Here is a 25,149-nt window from a genome sequence, read left to right as displayed (position 1 = left end):
GGAGTCTGGCCATCTTTCCTAACTGTTATTGTGTAATGAAGAAATAAAGCAAGGGTGAGCAGCAAGCCCACCAAAATAATATGTATAATGATTTACAATATATGAGCCTTCTCATAGTACTCATGAAAGTCTTGGTCAAAAGAAATGAACCAAGTTGATATCTTAATGCGATGAAGTCGCAAAATATTCAGTATATATATACATATATACTTTTCAAAATATTGGAAGTCCTCTTCCATGCATAATATACACAAAGTCCCAGTGTATAACTGTATAAAAAAATATCGTTGCAAGGTGATCTCATATATCTAACCTTGTCTCAACGTTTTTCTGAAATTCTTTGTCATTCATAAGACAATTATTAATTAGATATAAGTTTCAAAGATGAAGTTACAAGATACCCCAATATACTTATATCTTTCCCAAATACTACTTGAACTACCACCGTTCAAGTTATAATTAGTTTCAAAAGTTCATCACATAGATGAGACTACAAGACAAGATTTAAATAGATTCAATCTTTGAAATATCATTATAAATAATGAAGTTACGAGATACTTCATTATGTCTTGATATATATATCCATATATATATATATATATATCTCATACATTTCCTAAAAATCTCTGTCATGTAAAGTATGAACAGAGTTATAATATCCAATGAATTTTGGAAAGGAAAAGAATTTTTTTTTTGGCATAAACCAGATATCTTGCTGATCAGGCAAAGATACCAATAAGTAACCTTTTCTACTGTAGATGGATGAATTCCTCACCGGTCATCACCCTGGCCGCATTAGGACCTCGCGCTAGACCGTTACCCGGCCACTCACGCGTTGATGGACTGCCACCCAGCCACTTACACATTCATAGACCGTACCCCGGCCTGTCGCTTATGCCGACTCAATCAGATGGACTTACTTCCCGAACATTGGGCAAGTAATCAAATTGTTTTCTCAAAACAGCAACCATGTTGCGAATATAAAATACACCACAGAGCCGGATCCCCAAGATTTTGAGCGAATATTCAAGTCTCCTTCGAAAGGAAGATCTTAAATCGGAAAACGAGTTTTGGGATCCGCTCTAACTTTTAAAATCATTTTGAAGACTCGAAAACATTTTTAAGAATGTTTGGAGTAAAGCTGATTTAATGAAATAAATCAGTCCCGATATATTAGAAAATATCTGAATATTATTATTTAAATAATATTCCCATAAAGAATAATCTTTATAAAAATAATTGAAGTAGAAGTTTTAAAACTTATACTAGAAACGAGTATTAAATAACCCAAGATACACTTATATGAAAGTATTATCTTTATTTGAATAATCGAAAATAAGTTTGATTATTGACACCTTATTCTTTAATAAAATAAAGAATATATTTCAGTAATAAGCGGAGTCATAATACCTCGAATGAATATTATAAATAATATTCACTAAATAAAATAAAGGAGTCATACATCCTCAAATGAATATTCAAATAATATTCAATTAATAAAATAAAAGGAGTCATACATCCTCAAATGAATATTCAAATAATATTCAATTAATAAAATAAAAGGAGTCATAAGCCCTCGAATGAATATTCAAGATGATATTCATTAATAAAATAAAGTTATCGAATAAACCTTATTCGATTAATAGTTTTGAAAACTATAACCATATATATATATATATAAATATATATATATATATATAAAATCTACTCGGGATCCTCGACTCCCGGTTTTAGAAAATGTTTTCACCTTTGGGTCCCTATACTAAGGGTATACGCAAATACCGCTTATCTCTAGCATAGGTATTATGCAACGAATAAGCATTTGAACCAACAGATATATAAATCAAGAATACGAAACAGGCATGCATATGTACCATATCACATGCTACAATATATCGCAAGAATTTGCTAATAACAAATATGCATTTATCACAAGATCATGCATATATACGTATACATCACAACAACAGTATAACGGGTAGAAAACTTGCCTGAGCGACTGGGGGTTACGAATGGCTCGGGACGAGTCTGGTAACCTATAAGCAACAAGTAAGTTGGAATTAAACCAAAGTCACTTGTAAATCTATACTCTAACCAACTCAGACTCTAACGCTCGTTTTGCGCTTACTGATTTGCTTAAGTCACCCGGGTACCCTCGGCTCCACCATTTTTAATAATTTAACCTTTACGAGTTTTAAGGCGATTCCTTCGCGAGTGTCTTACCAACTGCCTAACACACTTACCATAAATGTTTCATACATTAATTAACCCTTTTTGGTCTTTAACCTATGTTTCAAAGTAAGGCGAGGGGAAAAGTTTCGTTCGTGAAACGCCGTTACTTGAAACGGTCGTTTCTCCTAAACCGTGAATCGGAATCGAACGAACTATATCAAAACGAAGCTCGTAACATGAGCTATCTAGACATGGCAATTGTCATAATTTAGCAGGGGGTTCTCGGGTCCTAATGTTATGCACAAAAACAGTCTAAAGAAAATCGGACGTTCGACGACTATGTTTACGCGATTTCCAATATTTTAAACCATTCAAAACCATCCCAAATCAACCTCAAATTCAACATACAACCTACATCCATCCTTATCACATCATAAAAACCCCAACCAATTCAATTTAATCATTCATACTTATGCCTAAGTTTAACTTTAATCATACTTAAGTTCTTTTAATCAAAACCACAACATTTACCATTCCATTTCACTACCATTTCAAATCCCAAACTCTAATCACAACAACAAGCTACAATATCATCCTACTAATCAAAATCATCTTATAATATATAGGAATCTAGGTTTTGGAGATGGTATACCTTCCTTGAAGTGGTGGGAGGAGCTAGGAAGCCTTAAGAAGCTTTGAGAAGTCTTAGGAATGCTTGGATCTTCAAGGAAAACAAGAAAAACTTCAAGTTAAAAACTTGAAAACACTATTCATAGTCTTCTTCTTTGATTAAATGAAGAAGATGGAGAAGGAATTGATGGCTTAAACTCATGATATAGCCCTAACTAAGCATGAAGATGATTAGGGAATTAACTCATCAATTTAGGAAGCTTGGATCTTTGATTTTGAATTTCTTGTTCTTTTGAATAGTAAAAAGCCGAGAGCTTCTTCAAGAACAAGCCTTGGTTCTTTTTGATTTTGATGAAAATGATTTTACTTGGCTTGGTTGCTTTGTTTTTGTGTTTGATTTAGTCAATTACCTTGTTGCCCTTGAATTTGTGTGGTTCTCATTCAATCACACCTCCTTCCTTCCCATGTCATGCTTGTGTCATCCTCATAATGTCATCCTCCCCTCCTTGTCCTCTTTCTATTGGTTGGATGACATCATCCCCACAATTCCCCTTGATTAACTTCCTAATCGTTTGCCTAATGACCGCTGATCTGTTATACGGTTCGCTTAACTTTCGTTTTCGTTTATCGTTTGAGGGATCATACCCGGGATCTTATTACTTAGGTTCCCTTAACCTTTCTCAATATATTGTATTCCTTTTATGATCCTCTCTTATAATCCTTTAATTTAAATCCTTTTTATCCTGTTACCTTATACTCAATTCTTTCCGTATCTATTGGATTTTCGGGAAAAATCCAAGTGTTCGGAATTGGATTCTGACGATCTTTACATACACTTATATACCACATAGAGTACTAATAATATTCCATAAGATCAATAACAGAACCCCCACATAGCGTGGCATGAAAATTTTTCTCATTCAGCAAAAACACTATTCATAAGGGTTTCAAAAATTTCCAAAAATTGGGGTTATTACATGTGATAAGTAATGATTACTGTTTTCCCGTGTCCATTAATTATTCTTTACTGCTGCATGTCTGACAGGTGTCCAACAGTTACTTTTTCTACCGTGTATAAGTAAAGGAGAGAGAAGATTGTAAAATCTTTTATTTACTTTCATACTTTATCTCTCTTTTCTTTACTTCTATTCTCTCTCATCTCCTGACGTTTTTTTTCTTACAGACATTTTATCAAACACCTTATAGGAAACCTTATTTCTCAATTTTTCTCATGGCACCTAAGGATTTGATTATAGATGGAGCCAAGTTTGTACCTAACAACTATGCTGCAATCTTAAACCATGATGAAGCTCCATCTGATTTGCACTTTGTGCAAGATCTTCTAGCACACAGTGAAATTGGGTATGCATTAACCCAGCCTCAAGTCATTTCCAGCCAACAAGTTCTGACGTTCTGGCGGACTGGGCATTTTGATAATGGTGGTGCTACTGGAACTCCAAGCATTATCTTTGAAGTAAATGATGTTGAGCATGTTGTAACTCCTGGAGCAGTTCGTAAAGCTCTACACTTACCAGAAGGCTGCATTTTCTCAACACCGGAGGAACCCGTTCTCCAGCAGCTCATGGCCAATTTGGGGTATGAGAAGAGTTTGACCAAGCTTGGGCAGTTGAAACGAGCACATATCAGAAATGAATGGAGCTTTTTCTTTGACTGTATCACTAAAGCGTTCGGAAATAAGTGTTCCAACTTTGATGCCATTCCAATCATGAGTCAGCACATCGGGTATGCTATTATTCACCAAACTCATTTTGATTTTGCAAGTGTTGTGCTAGGCTTTATAGGGGATAGGATGACAGAGGATAGGAATGTCGTATACTTTGCTAGATTCAGTCAGCTTATATATACTTTTTGCTGTGCTGATGAACCTCAACTAGCCAGTTCTTTATTTCCACCCTTTAAACTTGCAAAACGGGCTTTTAATGACTTGGTAAATGCTGACCTTAAGAAAAAGGTGGTTCGACCCTTACAGATTCCTCAGTCTGTAAAACAAATCCTGGTAAATGCTGATCCATAGTCCTACATATCTGTTTATCCTGATGTTCAACCTACCACCACATCCCAAACACCACAACAACCATCAGAACAAACCACACATATATCTCAACATACTCAACCCTCTATCAGAACACATCTCAAACCTTCACAGATAGCTCAACCTTCATCATCAGCACATACTGTGAAGCCTTCATCTTCCAAGCCTAAGAGAACAAAGACTGTACCTCAGACATCACAGAAGAGAAGGAGGATTGTTCTGAAAGATGAGTCAGATAGTGAAGAACAGGTTTCTGCATCAGAACCTGTTGTTACAGAAGCTGAGAAGTTCCCTTCTCAGAAGGATACTGAAATTGGGGGATCTAAGCTTCTCAAAAGGCTTAGAAGAATGTCTTATGCTGAAACTCCCACGGAATCCACACCTTCAAAGAAAAGAAAGAAACAGAGAGCTCACAGGCCAGCTTCAGATGATGAGGAAGTAGCAGCTAAGGAAGGAGATCAGGAATCTTTGATCTCAAAAGAGCCAGAATTTGCTGAAGCTACTGCATCTCCACCTCCATTGTCACCAACTCAGGAAGCTGCTACAGACAAAGCAACTACACCATATGTGTCTCCTGTACGTGAACCAGTATCTACTGCAGACCCAGGAACAAGTGCTAAGATTGATATTCACAACTTGGTTGTGCCTGAGGTTCTCTACTTAGAAACTCCAACAACTCAAATTAATCCATCAACAACACCAATTACTGATGTTAATGAAACTCCAGAATTGTCTACAACACCTTCTCTGCATCTAGATGTTGATGATCAGATTATAGGTGAGCATCAGACTATGGCTGTTGATCGGAACTTGGAAGTAGATCAGCACTTAGAGGATGATGTTGAAGCCTCAATAGCTTGTCATACTGTTCTTTTATCAGAGGATGATGACTCTGTAAGTTCTGATACTGCAAATGCTGATACTACTGGTGATGCTGCTATAAATGAAGATGCTACTGCAGCTGGTCCATCAGGACATGCACCTCAACAAATTGTTCATAAAAGTGAGATAGTCAAGAAGTTTGTTACAGGGGAAGCACCAGTACCTTGGAGTGAAACTCCTAGAGGACAGGAGTGGACTAAGGAGTGGAACACAGTTACCTTTGTTCCATCTGAAAAAATTCTTGCTGAGCACTTGGAAAAAGCTGATGAGATGCTAATTAATGATGATTTGAAGACACAGCTTCGAGTCACTGCATTGAGTACTAGACATCTTCAAGGTCTATATTCAACAACTCATGCTGAGATGCATAAAATTCAAAAACAATTACTCAAGCAAGAAATGACTATGAAAATTGAAAAGAAAAGTTTTTTCAAACCTACCTTTGACAGAGTTGCTTACATTGAGAAGACCCAAGAGAAGCAACAGTCTCAGATTGATGAAATTTTGAAAAATCAAGCTTCTCGGCAATCTCAACTCGATGAGATCCAATCCTCAGTGGAATTACTTGTCTCTCTTCTTTTACCTGCTGATGCCAAAAAGGGGGAGAAGGTAATTAAGTCCAAATGCAAAACTGTTAAGACACTGAAGGGGAAGGATGATGAAAAAGATGACCAGGGAAACTCTGGAATGGGTGGAGGTCATAGTCAAGGTAGAGGTCTCTCATCAAGAAGAGCTGAAGCTACAAGTCATAGAACAAGTTCTGATACTGGAAAAAAAATTACTTCTGATACTGGTAAAAGAATAAGTTCTGATGAACTTTTGGATCTTGATGAAGAAATTTCAAGACAATTATTTCTGAAGGAAAATCCAGGAATGGACTTTGAGAGTCTATTGGAAGAAGAAGCTAGACTTAAGTCAGAAAAAGTAAACTCTAAATCTGAAGCTTCTGTTTGTAAAAAGAAACTTCCAAAGGCCAAAGGCATTGTGATGAAAGAAAGGACAAATATTGAGGCAACTAAGGCCAAATCACAATTGCAGATAGATCCAAGGTCTAAGGGCAAAGAAAAAGTTTGTGAACCTATAAAGGTTTATGTGCCTCCCGTGGATGAAGAAATTTCTGTTGAAGATGCTGATCTTACTCTGACTTCAAGAAAGATTTTTAAGACAACCTCTGACATGGCTCAAGTTGTTCAGAGTCAAGATATAGTTAGTTCTGATATTACAAAGAAGCAAGTAACCTCTGACATAGCTCAAGTTGACTTGATATCAGAAGATAAATCAAAGGAAACCTCTGACATTGCTCATGTTAAATCGTCAAAGTTACTCCTACCAGGTTTCACCAAAGCCAAACAGACTCAACCTTTGAAGACTGCTGCAAGTGATTTTGAAGCAAGAGTGGTTACTGGAAAGGAAGCAAGAGATAAATCTTGATTGGGTAGTGCTGATGAAAGAAGAGTACAGAACACAACCAATGATCCAACTTCCTTAAGTGAACCAGGTATTGGAGCAACTCCTGAAAGATTGAATCAACTAGAATCTGTACAGATGGTTTACCATACCTACTTGAAAGAACACATCTTGTTATACTTCATGACAGATGGTAGGGTTTATCATATAAGGGAAAATGCTATTCCACTGAAGTATTTTGAAGAACTGGAACATGTATTATTCTTACTTCAAGTGAATGACAGAATAACAGAAAGTGCTGCAAACTATTTGAAGAATCAAATTCAGAGACAGAAAAGGTTTTATTCTGTAAAGTCTGACAGCACATATCTTCCAAAGTACAGAGATTACAAGGGTGATATTGTTGAGATGAAGCCTAACTCTGCTAAGATTATAACTACCTTTCTGGGTTATAAGGCTGTAGAATTCAATCTTGAGTCTGACAAGGAGTATTTGATCAGACTGGATCAGGACATAAGGAAAGCTAGAATAAATGATCTCAGGGCTGCTATCTTCCAAACTGATGAAGATTCTGCAGAGCTTAAAGATGCTAAAAGGAGGATGATTGATGAACTTAGATATGCTGAGAGATGTTTGTTAAAGAACTATCTCAGAACAACTCCTAACATCAGAGAGATCAGAAAGTGAAGCCAAGTCAAGATCTACAACTGCTCAAATTCTGATATGAATACAGACTGAAGTTGTTATCAGAAGTTAAAGTTGGTAAAGCTTTAAGGACTGTAAGTTGAAGTTATTTAGTCAAATTCTCATGCATTTGTACTTAATGTTTTTGACATCATCAAATATTTGTTAAACTTGTATATTATGCTAATTTACAAGTTGGGGGAGATTGTTAGATATATTTGATAATGTCATGACTAATATGATTTATGTTTAGTTTTCAGATCTTACTTAAACAGGACAAATCAGTACTTAACTGAAATCAGCACTTATACTGAAGTCAGAACTTAAGTCATCAGTACTTAAGGTTCAGGAGATATTTATCAGAAGATAATATCAGGACTTAAAGGAAACGTTCAGATAAGGAAGGCGGCTGATTGAAGAAAGAGAAGATCGAGACAAATGTAAGAAGAGATATGCATGAAGAAGGAATTTTATGAAGAATAGAATACTTGGAAGAAAAGATATCTGATTGATATATTTTAGGAAGCAGAATTATATTCCATATCAATTAACGATTATCTTGTAACTGTGTAGTATATAAACACAGACATAGGGTTTATACTATAAGTGTTATCATTATCGAGAATATTATTCATTGTAACCCTAGCAGCTTTCGTGATATTTGTTCATCACTGAGAGAGGATAGTTCCATATTGTAACAGAGTTTATTGCTTTGAATAAAGTCTGTTTTTCTGTTACTTGTGTTATTAGAATTCGATTTGATTGTGATATACATTGTATTTAACCCCCTTCTACAGTGTGTGTGACCTAACATTATAAAAGTGGCTGCATAATTTTTTTAATTAAAATTTCTAATATCTTAAATTGTGAAATTGTAATGATCATTTGAGATAGTGTAAATGTTTATATTGATAATTTTTAAAATCTTAAATTTTAAAATTGGAATAATCATTTTTATAATTACTTAAAATTTATAATCATTTATTGGAAATATAAATTTCAAAACATATTTCGAAACTTTAAATATTTATCAACAACACATCTTATCTTCTCTTCTTCTTGGAGATATCTCTTATCTTCATTATGGTGAGATTTTCAAGAAATAACTTTTTAGATTCTCTGCAGACTTTTCATCAGATTTTCTTCTTATCCTATCACTTTCTTTTCTCATCAAAGCACCCTCAGACTCCATTGTATTTTTTTCATCATAACTACAGCCACTTTCTTAACTGCAAAGCACCATTCAACACACTTTCTTACTTTCATATTTTAGGGAAATGGATGGTTTCATGCATGTAAATTTTTTTGGGGGTGGAGAAATTATTCAAGATGATGGAAATATCCATTATTCTATCGATCCCAAAAAAATGTAGTATGTTAATCATAGAACCACATATGATGAACTTAGAAATATTGTGTACGATCTAATGCAAATCAGTCTTCATTATGGGAATTTAAAGATGCGTTTTAAGCATCCTCGCTTAGGCAAATTCAACCTTGTTGAAGCTTTTTATCTTGACGATATCAATTGTGATAATGATGTCACAATGATGTTAAGAATTCCTGAGAATATGCTTAATGGATGTGGCGATGTTTCATCGTTCATTAAAGCTGAGCACATACACAACGATAAGCCCTACTCGTTTCAACAAAATTAGGGGTCACAACCTTCGCAGCCCCATTTGGAAGAAAAAAATTGGGGTTCTCAATATCCAGTATACCCTTCCAGTGGGTGGTCAAATCAAGTATTTCATAGCTACAGAGGGGGGACTAGTCAGCATCGTGCATATGAAGAGAAGTTTACTCAACGAACCTATGGAAAGGGTGCAGGGGGTCTAGTCAACAAGGTGGATACGAAAGGGAGTTTACCCAAGAAGGTGGAGAATACGAGGGGGGTTTGAACCAACAAGGTGGCTATAGAAGGGAGTTTACTCCAAATTATGGAGGTTATGAAGGTGGTTCTAGTGAACATGGTCGAGGGGGTAATAATTACATTAATATCTCTCCGACGAGGAATGTAGCTCAAACAAGTGCAGACCAAGTTACTAGGGTTGTTGTCCATCATCATCATGTAGCTAGGGCGCCATGGTTTGTCACCGAGGAATACACAGCTCCTACGGTGGACAATCGTAACGACATGTATCTCGATTGGGATGAAGATCATGTGGACCTATATCATAAACGTTTATTTCCTGAAAAAGAAAGCCTCATAAATGCAATAAGGAAGGTTCATATAGTGAATGATAGGAACTACGTTGTGACGAAGAGTAATAAGTCTAAGTTAGCTGTAAAGTGCACGGAGACGGGCTATAATTGGAGGTTAACGGCTTCGAAAAAGAAGACACATGGATGTTTTGAGATAACTGTTATTAAAGATCAACATGTTTGCATGGTTAATCAGCCGTTGCAGGATCACAGAAAATTATCTGCAAGAATGATTTCCAAGATTGTCAAACCAATTGTAAGTTATTTTTTACATAATTTAGTACTAATGTTAGTTGTAAAATGTTAAATATATTATTTCTTTATATTGGGGGATTAATTTTAGATGTATTTAATGATTGCCAATCACAAGTCATAGAGACTCCTGAAATAGCAATCAAAACGATCTTGCCATTTGTCATCAATGAATACAATCACCAAGTTAATTACAACAAAACATGGAGAGGGAAGCAAATAGAAATTGAAGAAGTATATGGCAATTGAACTACAACATATGAAAGTCTTACAATGTTCTTTGCAGCAATCTTAACAGCTAATCCCGGATCTGCTATTGAGATTGATGTTGTTCCTTATTCTGAAGAACGGGGTACGTCTGTTTGCAAGCGTATATTTTGGTATCTCAAAGCAATGATGGATGGGTGGAAACATGCACAACCAGTCATTTCAATTGACGGAACCTTTCTTAAAGGAAAATATAGAGAGAAGATACTTGTTGCTATGGGTGTCGATTCAAACAACCACCCTTATCCCTTGTGTTATGCCCTAGTAGATGAGGAGATGCATGACAATTGGTCTTGGTTTCTGAAACTTTTGCGGAGACATGTGTGCCAATAAAGACTCGGCATATGCATAATTTCAGACCATGCAGCAAGCATTATCTCTGCAATGAAAGATCGCCATAGGATTCGTTGAGCCGTTGGGCATTCATATGTTTTGCCTCTTCCATGTCAGAAGCAACTTCAGTTCGAAGCATCCGGGCGATGAATTACGAAAGTTGATGTGGAAAGCTAGAAGTACCACACAAGTACGGAAACATGAAGCCTGTATGAAGAGTATTGGTGAGATATCCCCTCCGGCATTGGAATATCTTCGCAAGATACCGGCCGAAAAATGGATACTGTGTTACGACACAAATGGTTATCGTTACGGACAAACTACCACAAACATCATGGAAGGCTTCAATGGATACATACGACAGGCTCGTTTTCTTTCTGTTACAGCAATGATGGAGTATCTATTTTACAAGACTGTAAGAATTCTGGACACACATCGAAATATTATTGAGGATAGCATGCAAAGGGGGGAAGAATTGTGTTCATGTTCATCAGCTATGCTTTCTAAGATAGAAACCAAGGCTTCCGCACACATGGTCACAACTTATAGTCGTATGCAAGCGATGTTCAGTGTACGTACGCATCAGTACATGTTCAAAGGTGGCGTAAAGGGAGGCAATACACAAGTTGTTAAGCTAAAAGAGCGTATTTGCACGTGCGGGAAATGGGCAACACATCATATGTCGTGCTCTCATACAGTTGCATGATGTATGAAAAATAGCATTCGATGGAAGCATCTCATTGAACCTTCTCACTAGAACGGAGAACAACAAAAAGTTGTATATGCCATTAATATATCCACTACAACCAGCTGAATATTGGAACTATCAATTACCCCTAAAATGGCAAATGTATGGTAAGTTGGTGGCCGATGAGTCCCTCAAGAAGAAGAAGAAAAATGCGGTGAAAAGGGGCAATCCGTGAGAATAAGAACGGAGATGGATGCTTCACATTCGGCCAACAAATGCAGCGCCTGCCATCAAGAAGGTCACACAAAATGGAGTAAAAAATATCCACTACACCCAGCTACATAAATCTGATAATGTAATTTTCACTATGATTTTAATTCCAATTTCACGTCAATTCATAAGGTGGATCTACACAAAATTACATTACAAAATTTTGTAATGATGCAAATTATTTTTAAAAACCCTTGCAATAACATAACATCAAAACAATTTACTAACATCTATAAAAATTCAGTATCCACGGATCCTGGACTTATCAACATTTTAAAAAGTAAACTCGACTTGCCAACTTTTAAAAAGTAAAGTTGACTTGTCAAATGATTTCACGAAGTTGCTGTAAAATATGCTATGCGCGAATCTTCTCACAAATATGAAAAGTTAAAATAAGTACTCTGTGTACTTAAAGGAACTGCACATTTCATAAATTCACAAGAGTAGTCACATGCAAATATATTTCAAATGATTTGACAACTCAGGTTCTGTTCTCAAATCAAGGACATAAATGAATACTTTCATCTTCAAATTTATTGCCCCAATGACATCAAAAAATTTCACATTCTTAACTGCACAACTTCATTTAACATTTTAATAATGTAAAATTTTGCCTATAAATATCTGGAAAACTATAAGTCATCAACTACATTTCCCCCTTTCTAGTATTACATTTTCTAAATTTTGAGAGTGCTACACTCAGGTCATGGACAAGGGCAAGGGACACACAAGTTTTGATATTGGTAATAACGGGGAAGTTAATTGATAAAAATGGACCGAATCTCAGGCATCTACTAAAGCTCAAAGAGCATAAATCTATCTTGTCAAAAAATTTGTTAGAAGAAATAGGGCTGAGAAAAACCGAACCGAAACCGAAAAACCGAACCGAACCGTGCTACTTCGGTTCGGTCCTAAATTTTTCAGAAATTCGGTCTATTCGGTCCGGACCGAATAGACTGATATAAAATTCGGTTCGGTTCTTTTAACAAATATTTCGGTCCGGACCGAATAGACCAAATCATAAATACTTTAATTTCGTATAATATATATTTTACATATATCTTAAAAATTATAATCAAAATTTTTAATTTGTAATTATATTTATGGAGTACTAGAACTCTACATATGAGTTATTTGTAATCACCATTGTGGCTACATCTTATTATTGTCGATCTCCATATAATTTTTGACCTGGCTTTTAACATCACCTTTATTATTTTTTTGCTAAAAACTGTTCATACTCTTTTACTTCCTCGACTACTTGAACTGTACATTGTTACTCTTTAAGTCTTAACTGTTCATATTCTAAATATTGAGCCAAAAGAGAACAATAATATTCAGCAATTAAGGCACGATTGATTAATTCAAATGATGATCAGCCAAGCATTTGCGTACAATCAATTTGGATTTAACAGCAAAAACACACACACAGTGGCCTTCTCCAAGAACACTCTCGTTATATGCAGAGAGCTCCTATGTTCTTTTTGTAGTCATCGGAGTCTTCGGCCTCGCCTTTGACATATTCTCAGGATCCAAGTTCTTACTATCACTCTCATAATAACCCATGTCAGCACTTCTTTTTCTCTTTAGGATCTCACTTAGTGGCTTAGGCCCTTCAAAAGAAAGACCTTCTTCACCCTTCTGATCAACTCCTTTTCGTTTAGAACGTTTCCTTTTACCAAGCAACGGACTCTCATTGACATGCTCATGAGTCCCACTCTTTCTGATCTTGCGCATTGCATTGGTTTTCGGACCAACAAATTTAGGACTATTTTCATTGAAAATCTGACTTGACACACTTCTGAGGTACACGTCTCTTGTAGTTCTCCCCTCCCTATCAAGGTCCTTGTCTACTAATATGTTTATTCCATTTCTAGGCCTTCCTTGTTGCCTTCCTGAAGACCCTCTACCCCGATGCCTGCTTCTGTCAGTACTATTAGAATATGTCGATCGTCCGGGAACCTTTGTTATTCCCTGCTTTTGACTGCCTAACATGCTTTCACGTGCATTTAAGAGCAAGGGATCCTTTGCTGAAGTTCTGTGACCACAATCATCATGGATTTCACAGGTACGGTCGTCGCTAACAACAAATCTTAAGCCATTACCAAAGTCCTGTTTTGATACATGATATCCCAGGCCTAAATCATCAATATCAGCACCTCCAGCTCTAGGATACGGCATCCTTTCAAGATATGGTGATCCCCCTAGTACCTGCTCACATGCAACTCTGCATTCTCGTCCTTGATTTTCTGTTCTTCCCCCCTGTCGTTTGCTAATTGCACTTGCACGTGCAGACGTACAATCCCTTCGAGGAGTCCAGTACCTAAAATCATAATGGTCTTCGTAGGCACAGACAGGGCTTGCACCGGAACTCAAGCCCTTGGCCAACTTTTTCTTTATAAGATGTCTCAAGTCTAATTTATCGATATGTTCAACAGTATCATTTCTACGGTGCTGCCTCCTTTCTGTATGACCTCTTTTCTCTATAAATATCTCAGATGGAAGTCTTTGCTCCAAGCAATAATGTCCTTGAATGCGCTCATAAGAGTCAAAATCACATGAGTCATTACACATCCTCTGAGATGAAAGTCTCTGGTCCTCGCAGTCATAATACCCTTTCAGGCGCTCAGCATAGTCATAATCAAGCAATTCATTACAGCTCTCAGATGGAAGTCTGTGCTCCTTCCAGCCGTAATATCCTTGGGGGCCTTTAGTAGAGTCAGAACCACTCGAGTCACGGTACATACTTTCAGATGAAACTTCATGCTCCTTCCAGCCATAATTCCCATCCAGGCACTCATAAGAGTCATAATCACGTGAGTCATTATAAATCCTCACAGATGAAAGTTCATGCTCCTCCCAGTCATGATGCCCTTCGAGGCGCTCCTTGAAATCACATGATTTATTATGCATATATCTGTCAACATCATCCATTTTATGGTACTTGGCAGGATCACCAAGATCACAACCAATTTGAGTGTACAAATTTCTTTCATCATAACTTCTTCGTCCAGATTGATATTCGTTGTGAAAATAATCAGACTCTTTAAGCACAGGTTGAGGCACAGGGGTTCTCTGTAATCCATCAAGAGGCTGAAAACAGAACAATATTATCTGGCTATATAATGAAAAACAACAACATTATCCATATTCCCAAAAGTCATTAACAATACTTAAAAGAGATGACTAAAATGAAACTGATGTAAAGAATATACAATATCTGCACTACAATTTGCAATAATATAGAGCTGTTACCAAACACATTGAAGTAAAAGCACAGCCTCAAATTCAAGATTCAAGAGTCAGCAAAACTATCTACCAATAGATCTTAAACATACTTACCATAGATAAACCTCATGCAACTAACGAGAAGAATAAAATTACATAAATTAGACGTGCTATATTTCAAATATCAAAAAATAAAATATAAACAAATAGAGCTGCTGGCAAGAACGTTAGAGTAAAAGCATGGCCAAATTATATAACAGTCCGCAAATTGTCTATCTACAGATTTTTAAACAGAAGTATACAATTTAATCAATAACTGCAACTAAAATGTGGTGATCACCTCAAATTATTAACAAACTTGAATTTGTTGAAGGGTTGTATTTGACTGCTAACACTCAAAAAAGTAAATCATAAAGTTTCAGCATTTACGCAACCTGAGACGCTGGACAATAAAACGTCTGTGTACATGTAACTTCTAAAACCTCAAACTAAATTTAGAATGTCCTGCTCAACCGGAAAAAAATTAAGAACGACTTGTAAAGTATATACGTCGTATGCCTAGCTAGCTTGAAGGCTATATATACCTACATCCTTGTATATGACAACTGAACAAAGGATTTAGTATATAGTATTGTTTAAAATTCTTTGAATTTCATTCAGATGTGAAAATTGCAGCAGTTCTCGCCCTCTAACCATTGTAACGGTATTGTGGAAGATCAGGAGACTTAGCAGTATGATTTTCCGAGATGTTATAGACTTTAAACTTCTATTTGAGAAAAAGTTAGTAAAAATTGATAGGAATTGCTAATATATATGCTGCTCTCAAAAAAACTCCATGTGAATATATATGTGGTAGCAAGACAATTAGATATGAATTTTAATGAAAGAATCTAGGAAACTTTTTTGTAGTTGAAGTAATCCATGTTTTCAACTAAACAAAGAGTAAATCAACTAATGTCAGAAAACCCCAGAAAATATAATGGATACACTTTTAATTCTTATGCAATTCATTGCTTGATAAATCCCTAAATACAGCTATAAGCTTGATTGGTTTTAGCATCACTCCATAATGGCATAATCTATGAGAAGTCCATGAAAATAAGAAAAACAATTCTGGCATCATACGATGACACTGAAAATTCGAATATAACAAAAAAGATACCTTGCATGAGGTGTTTCTCCATAACGTGCTATTCAAATTATATAGATCATCAGGTTGATCTTGATTTTTTTTCACTTCCATGACAACAGTCCGCAAATCCTTGTCTTCATCAACATTAAAGAAACACTGACGATCTTTGGCATTAAGGATAAGTTCTTCCCAGATAGAGTCACTGTTCGACAGTGCCTTCTCATTCCCCAAAATCCACAGACAGTGTCTGCAGGCATCAGATGGAAAGTGCAACTGATCAGAAATTTAATTATTTAATTAAGAAGTTAATTCGATAGTAAGAAACATTGGTGGTTCTACCTTGCTCTTGTCAGGGCAACATTAATTCTTTGAGGACTGAAGGTGAACCCAATTGATCCATCTTGATTGGATCTTACTGTTGAGAAAATGATTATGTCTTCTTCCCCACCTTGAAATCCATTAATGGATCTGATATGCACCTGGAAGTCGTCAAGATTGTCATACTTCTGTCCAAGTTCCTGTCGAATTTCTGACAATTGAGCAGAGTACGGGGAGATCACTCCAATTGTAACCTTCACTTTCGCTGCAACACATGCTATAAATGGAACATGTATTAAGTTTTACTGTATTGTAAAGCTAATTAGTGTTAACCAGAAAACCATGAAGATTTTATGGATTCTTTAAACTAAATAAAAATGACATAAATGCCAAATGGCCAAACATGCATACACCTTTGTAGAGCAACTGCAGAATTTTCAGTACAACAGCAACCTCTACCATGTTTTTCCAGTTATGACGATCAGAAAGAACCTCTCTTCCGCAAGAAATATTCATAAAGGAATAGTTACCATACAAAGGACCAGGCAGATAACATTTGTTGTACGTGTCACTCTTGACAATTTGTGAATCAATGATTCTATTCTGATAAAATTTTGCAATCGGGAAACTGCTAATGTTTGGATGCATCCGGTATTGTGTATCAAGGAGGTGCCTGTGATAACCAAGCATACTCAATCTCTCGAACAGGCTTTTCCCAAAGCCAGCTTTAGCAGAAACCTGAAAGAGACAAAAAAGAAATTTTATACTTTAGAAAATTAGTCAAGGATATAAAATATAATAGTAGACTTATGTTACGAAATGAACTGGATAGGGTTTTGTTATATTTAAAGATTCCCTACCTTGCTACTAACAAATGCGGGCAATTGACATTCATCGCCCAAAAGCACAACATGCTTTACACCACAGACTTGTAGTGGTATTAGTGATTCACACTCCTTCACCTGCGAAGCTTCATCAATAACTAACAATTTTATGGGGTCAATTCCAAACTTACAGAGTTCATATGAACTTGAAGCTGTGCAAAAAATTAAAGAGGCCATTTTGAAGCAGAACTTTTCATTTACTGTTATTAGGCTGAGTCTATCAAGTGAATGCAGGAGATTTCTTAGATGTTGAATGCATTCACTCTTGATGTGAAAGAATTCTGGCATGTTTATGTCATCCTGAGGAGAACTTTTAACCCCTTCTTCAAGTAAAAATGCTGCCTTAAGTTCTTTCCCAACCGGATTCGCTTCGAATAAGAAAGTCTCCAAAGATTGAAGTGAGGCCTCCAGCAATATCAAATCTTTAATATCTTTTTCTGAGATATATGCTTTTGATAGATGAGTCCCAATAGTCAAGATACAGTTTCTAAGTGAATCTGACATCGGAATAAATCTGTCTTTTACATACTGAAGAAACGAGGTTCGATTATCAACACACTTGTCAGCTTCACTTGCATACTCTGAGACACAATTTTCTAGGAACTCTGTCATGGTCGTAAACCAATGCTTCCAACCAAAGTGTGGTGAAAAGCATTTGGTGAGCCTTTTTACACGATAATCCAAGTACAAGTCTCCAGCTTCATATGCAGTTCGGTTTGTATTACCATATACAAGTATATCTCCGAAGCTACAAAGTGGATTACCATTTTCGTCAAGTGTCTTTGCTGATTCTTTCCCCAATTGCATAACACGTGAAGCAACTTCTAAGATTGCCACATTTGTAGGAGCACAGACGAGTGTCCTACAATTCACACGTAGGAGGCTACAAAGCAGCACACCAAGAGTTCTAGTCTTCCCGGTCCCTGGGGAAGCCCAAATGAGTTCCAGAGACGGTTTGTGATCACAAACACTGTTACAGATACACTGTACAACTGCCTCACACTGGGACTTGTTCAGATAAGATGTTAATGATAACTTTTCTTCCAGTGTTTCCTTCATTGCAGGACAGTTTTTGCAGTCTTCCTGTACCTGAATTGATACTCAAAAGTGTATGATAATGACAAGCAAGCTTTATTGAAATGATAAATTGAAGCTAATTAACATGTTAATTAAATACAGCAAGAAAAGTGTAGAGTGATACACAGATTATGTACCATTGGATTAATGCTCAGAAGTTCCCTGATGACATGATCAGAAGGACAAGTGTGCAGTGCATTCCATATTCGATTGTTGGTTGTCAAGTTCATTATAAAAATTGCGTAAAAGGGCTTAGATACATCCAGTGCTGCTTCAAGTTTGATTGAACTACTAACTTCAAAATGAGGAGTATAAATAAGCCTCTCATTGAAGTCATGCTTTAAGATTTTCGTAGCATAGCCAAAACACCAGCTCCTCCCCAGCCTCCGTACACTAGAATTTCGATCAGGTTTAGTCTGCTTAAAAACAAATAAATCTCCAAGCTTTGCTTGGTGTGACACTTTGGTATGTTTTTTCAAACTTCCTTTCCACTTGCCAAAAACTATTTCATAGCGTGGCTGTATGAACCGCTCAGAAGAACACAAAGTAATGATCTTGGCAAAAGGTGCAGTTGACAATGATTCGATTTTTGAACAAATCTCAGACTTCGTTTCTTCAACAAGTGGATAAACAAACGAACTTAGATAATCCCCAAGTGAACTAAATGAATGAGGAATTGCATTCACCTGTTTGAAGATCGAATGTAATTTAGATTATACACTAATATTACCACAGCTAAAAGTATAAATACATTTAATTGAGAAAGTGAACTTGCATGAGAATCTTAAAACTAGGAATAAGCCCAAGACATGCAATGCCAATTAATTAGACATTTCAACCACCATCCCTGTATCTTGTTCGGACCTGCCAACTCTTAAACAGTGTTCTAAAAATCAGTTGACTGCTTGACTTGTTCGGTTTCTCGAATTTAAGTAAAATCCCAAGCTCAAAATCGACCAAAACGGGAACTAAAAAATATATTTTTTTATTACTTTTTGGATCAAAAAGGAAGGAGAGATGAAGAAAACAAACCTTGTGTTCATGTAGAATGTCTTCAAGGGACCAAGAAAGCACAATTTTAGCCAAGTTTTCACCCACATATAATGCATTATTGTTGTGTGAAGACTCACCCTGTTCAGCTTCCATGCTTATCTATAAATTCGGTTTACTAGTAGCTATGCCAATGTGTTTAGGTAGTCACTGAGATATCTATTTGGATAGATTTATACTGTGTATGTTAAAAAGCTAGGAGAAGAATAAATAGCTAGTATAATACAGAAGCATGCATATAGACAAGAGAGAAGAAGAACTGGAGTAGTTTTTTATAACTAGAGTCTAGGGACGAGGGGGGTTGATATTCTCGAAGTGAAATGTCTATTAGCATTACTCATTGCTTGTCCCTCGACTTTCCGTCTTCTTCTTTTATAAAATCTTGCATTTTGTATTTTTGAATATACAGGTTATTTTAAAATCATTTATCTCCAATTTTTGCACGCTCATTTTCATTTCTAAGGAAGCCGATGTCGAATGCGTTCAAACGTGCCGACGACAGCAACCCAGAGGCACCGGAAATTCTTAATTAATTATACAATAGTATATCAATATTTTTTTAAATTAAAAGAAAACTGATGGTAAAGATTCTTAGTTTTGAGTGGTAAAGATTCTTAGTTTTGAGAGTTATCTAGGGTGCATGTCCTCCTGGGGTTAGTCAGGCGTACCTTTTCCTGATTTGGCATGTCTTTTTACTAATTTTTATTTATTTTTTAATAATTATTTTATTATTAAAAATATTCGGAGATAATAAATATAATTATAAAATATTTACATGGATTTGAGTATCTAAAAAGTCACTAATGTAAATGAGTATTATGATGGTATTCGGTTCGGTTGTCACTATCAACTAACTTTAATTTTACATTAAAATTCACAAAATATTAGTATAATAAATATGTTTTAAATTTTATTATATTTAATTGATAAATGGCATGTCATTTGGGCATGCCTTTTGGCAAAAAACATGCCTAAGGCATGCCTTCGCGGAGTCTCGTGACAGGTACCATAGTGTTATTCGCAGGGAGTATGTTTTATTTTTAGTTATCCTGATGTGTCTATCTTTCTCTCTCTTCAAAGTTCTTTTTTATTTCCTCTATTACTAGCCAACTGTCCTTTAGGTTAATAGATAAGTGATTGTTATAGACTATAGGGAATGTGTTTTATTTTTAGTTGTCTTGATGTGTCTTTTCTCTTCAATGTTCTTTTTTATTTCCCCTATTACTAACCAGCTGTCATTTAGGAAAGACAGGAAAAGGGGAAGGGGATGACAAAGTACTTAAGTGAATGACACGTGTAATGTTAGAGGATAAGGTCGTAGTGGGACCAATCACTTACGGAAATAACATCTATGGACACAACCTCTAGTGTTCATGGCTTGCGGACGTTAGGGGCTTACGACTTTCGAGTTACATGGACATGCTTTTGATAGGCGTAGATCCTGCATCATGTGATATATCATGCGGAGGCATATTGGTTAATACACAATACACTATCATTTCATCTCAGCATTACATGATGAGCTCAGCACCACGCTCAGCACCACCAGCTGTGTATTTAACAGAATGTCACGTTGGCATAATAGAATTAGAACCTGCATATAGAGAGTTAGTTGTATATATATAGTAGTAGTCATAACTTGTAGAGTAAGAAAACAGATTGTAGATAGATACACATTCTCTGTAAATATTACTTTTTTTTAGTAATACAGCTTTAGTTTTTTCTTCTTGATTACTGATTGTTGATGATGAAAGTCTTAATGTTCATCTTATCTACTGGTTAGATAGATGAAACTTACATGGTATCGGAGGTAATTGATCGTTTGTCGCTGATTTCTACGCCGAAGTGATCGTCAGAGAATTTTTCGCAATAAACGTTGAAGATTTGTTGATCTCTGTAGTAGTTGAACTGATCGAGCATCTAAAACAGGTGTTTCTTGATTCAATCTCTGGTTATCGATTTATTTTGTTGGTGATTGATATTTCTAATCTTGCTCGGAACGTTCAGTTAATCATTTCTTTATCTGTTGACTCATCGATCTATGATAAAGATTTCTTTATTCTGAATTCGTTGATTTGTGGAAGATAATTTTTTTGATATGAAATCTTCTTGTTGTTGCTGTTTCTTGACTTCTTGAAAACTGTTTCTGAGTAATTTCTAAGATTGAATTGTATTGAGACAAAATCTGTTGAAAATTATATGGGATAGTCTGGATGATGCATACCCATTGCCAACCTGTACTTGTGAAAAATTCTCTTGTAATCTAACAGGTCAAATCCAAAAGATGCAGCAAGAACAACGAGTTTTACAGTTTCTTATGAAGTTGAATGACAACTTCTCAGCTGTGAGAGGAAATATTCTAATGATGACACCAATGTTGAATGTGACACAGGCCTACAGATTAGTGGCTCAAGAGGAAAATTATAAAGAAATGTCTCAACAAGTAACTCAGACTGATACTTTGGCTTTTGTTGCTGACAGAAGGAGATTTTCTAACAATTACTCTGGAACCAAATTTCCACAATAACACTCTAATCAACAACAATACTCTGCTCCTTCTCAGCAGTTCCAGACACAATCTATCAGAAAACCTGGGAGCTCTTATTACTGTACCAATTGTAAAATAAATGGTCATAGCATAGAAAGATGCTTTAAGATACATGAATTCCCACCAGGTTTTAAACCAAGAGAAAGAAAGGTTGCTGCATTCTCTCAGAATTCTTAGAATGTTCAAAATACATCTTTGTCAGATCATGATGTTGATAGTACTGATGGAAATATGATTTCTACTCTTACCAATGCTTCATTTAATTCTGCACCTCCTATCTCTATGGATCAATATAATCAGTTGATTGAATTGCTTGACGAACAGAAATTTTTTGACAGAGATCAAGATACTCAAGGATAAAATGGACATGCACTACTTGCAGGTAAAATGTGTTTGTTGTCTTCTTTTACAAAAGAATGGTTTTTAGACAGTAGAGCTACTTATCACATCAGTCCTTATCCAGATGATTTTTCAGTTCTTAATCCTGTGATTGATGCAAACAATTTCATAACCATACCGGATGGAAGTCAAATTAGAGTAACACATGTTGGTACTGTGATTTTAAATGATAAAATCACATTGTCCAATGTACTTCTTGTCCCATCATTTCATTACGGATTGCTTTCTGTTCATAAAATCTGTGAAGATATGCATTCTAATGTCATTTTTTCTGCAACACAATGCCACCTTCAGGACCTCTCTCAGAAGCATCCACCACTTCTTCTTGGTGAACTTCACACTGGTTTATACACTGTTGCACCAAAAAAGGGTGTCTCTACTACTCATTTTTTTAGTTCTTCGGTTGCTGCACATCTCAGTATTTCAGATGACTCAAAACTCTGGCACCTCCGTTTGGGACACATTTCTTTCTCCAACTTAAAGTTTTTTCAGCCTCATTGCAAAGTAAAAGAAGATGTTGTAGACTCTCTTTGTCAAATTTGTCCTAGAGCAAAACAAACTAGGAATTCTTGTCCAATTAGTAGTATTAAAAGCACTATTATCTTTGAATTGCTACATATCGATGTATGGGGACCTTATAAGGTCAAGAATCATAATCATTGTAACCAGTTTGTTATTATAGTTGATGATTATAGTCGTTATACTTGGTTACATTTGATCAAGTATAAATCTGAAGTCCCGTTTGTTATAGCCAAGTTCATTGCTTATGCTGAAAAACAGTTCTGCCGTAAGGTTTTACCTATACGATCAGACAATGCTAAAGAATTCACTGAAGGATATTTGAAATCAATTCTTCAATCCAAAGGGATAATACATCAAACCAGCTGCAGTTACACACCCCAGCAAAACGGGGTTGTGGAACGGAAGCATCGACATCTATTGGAAATGGTCTGTGCTTTACAATATCAGTCCAATTTACCACATCATTATTGGGGTGAGTCCATTTTATATGCAACATACTTCATAAATAGGATGCCTCTTAAGAGTATTGGTAACACCACACCATACTTCAGACTCTTCAAAATAGATCAGTGCCTTGACAATTTACGTGTTTATGGTTGTTTGTGTTACGTGTCTACAATAAAACATGTCCGCACAAAATTTTCTCCCCGTGCCAAACCTTGTGTTTTTATAGGTTATCCACTCTATCAGAAGGCATATAAAGTCCTAGATTTATCTACTTCTGAAATTATTGTGTCTCGAGATGTTACCTTTTATGAGCATCATTTTCCTTATCACATATTGTCTATCCAATCTAAATCTCAATATCTTTCGTCTACATTTCTTCCTACAAATACAACTGCAGTTCATACCTCATATTTTGAACCTGATGATTTGGTTCATACATCTTCTGCTAGTCTTCCTGATACAAATTCTCATGACATTTCTTCTACCACTCATTCAGATACTACAAATCCTAATCTTACTACTATTGTCAATGATGTTACCACTGATAGTTCTAACATCACTGATAATAGTGCTCATCCTGAAACTCGACAGTCCACTCGCATTAGAAAACAACCATCTTATCTTAACTCTTATCACTGTCATCTTGCCACTCTTCATACTCCAACTCACTAGTGTAATTTAGTCAACTATTCTAATATGCCATCTTATCATAAAGCATTCCTTGTTCATCATGAGTCCATTCGTAAGCTTACTACTTATAAAGATGCAGCTGTTAATCCTTTATGGGTCGATGCCATGGCCAAATAAATAAAGGCACTAAATGATAATCACACATGGATTCTCGTTGATTTGCCATTAGGGAAGAAACCCATTGGATGTAAATGGGTTTATAATATAAAACTTCATGCTGATGGCTCTCTAGAACGTTGCAAAGCCCGCTTAGTTGTAAAGGGGTTCACTCAACAACACAAAATAGATTATGAGGAAACATTCTCTCCAGTCATAAAATAAGCTATATTCGATGTTTAATTGCCCTTGCTGTCAGTCGTAAGTGGACATTATATCAACTGGACGTGAACAACGCCTTTCTTCATGGCGACCTTACTGAGGAAGTTTATATGAAAGTGCCCCCAGGTATTCCACATAAGGCTAATCAGGTTTGTCGATTACGAAAATCTCTTTACGGTTTGAAGAAAGCATCCCGTAAATGGTTTGAAAAACTGGTCAGTGAATTAATTTCTTTGGGGTATGTCCAGTCGAAAAATGATTACAGTATGTTTATCAAACGTACTACAGATGCTGTTACCATTGTTGTTGTTTACGTTAATGACATTATTGTCACTGGTAATAGTTCACAAACAATTGAAGACCTCAAGTCTCATTTATATCACGTATTTAGCATTAAAGACTTGGGTATTCTCCATTATTTTCTGGGCATTGAGGTAGGTTATGTTACAAATGGCATCATTCTTAGCCAAAGAAAATTTTGAAAGGACATCTTCGATTAATTATTTATTTTGGTATTTGCATAATTTAACATAAAATTTAATACATGTATATCCTCTCCAAATAGGCATGAATTTAATTGACATAATCAAAAGTAAAAAGCCATATCTAGCAAAATATTTTCAAAAATATTTTTTAAAGTGTATTTATATTTTAAATATAAATACAAGAGATATTCCAATTTGCTGAAAATCA

At 35.8% G+C, this 25,149-nt stretch overlaps 1 protein-coding gene across 1 annotated transcript; it reads right to left on the bottom strand.

Moving 5' to 3' along the window:
* Positions 1-16,872: 16,872 nt before the first annotated feature.
* On the bottom strand, positions 16,873-19,628 carry LOC141680620 (helicase sen1-like). The gene is made up of 4 exons (XM_074486797.1): positions 19,515-19,628; positions 18,620-19,168; positions 17,382-18,494; positions 16,873-17,259 (listed from the first exon to the last, which is right to left on the bottom strand). The coding sequence occupies exons 1-4, from the start codon at positions 19,626-19,628 to the stop codon at positions 16,873-16,875; spliced, it is 2,163 nt and encodes a 720-aa protein (XP_074342898.1).
* Positions 19,629-25,149: the final 5,521 nt, after the last annotated feature.

The sequence above is a fragment of the Apium graveolens genome, chromosome 8 (genome assembly GCF_009905375.1).
Source record: "Apium graveolens cultivar Ventura chromosome 8, ASM990537v1, whole genome shotgun sequence".
Lineage (NCBI taxonomy): Eukaryota > Viridiplantae > Streptophyta > Magnoliopsida > Apiales > Apiaceae > Apium > Apium graveolens.
Note: the sequence above shows the minus strand (reverse complement) of the source record. Positions and strands in the feature narration are given on the sequence as shown.

Excerpts from the sequence above, each read along its gene's own strand:
- LOC141680620 (XM_074486797.1), bottom strand. The coding sequence starts at position 19,628 with ATGGAAGCTGAACAGGGTGAGTCTTCACACAACAATAATGCATTATAT. Across the intron at positions 18,495-18,619 it reads TTCTGAGCATTAATCCAATG|GTACAGGAAGACTGCAAAAA; the intron begins GTACATAATCTG and ends GTATCAATTCAG. Across the intron at positions 17,260-17,381 it reads CCGCATTTGTTAGTAGCAAG|GTTTCTGCTAAAGCTGGCTT; the intron begins GTAGGGAATCTT and ends TGTCTCTTTCAG.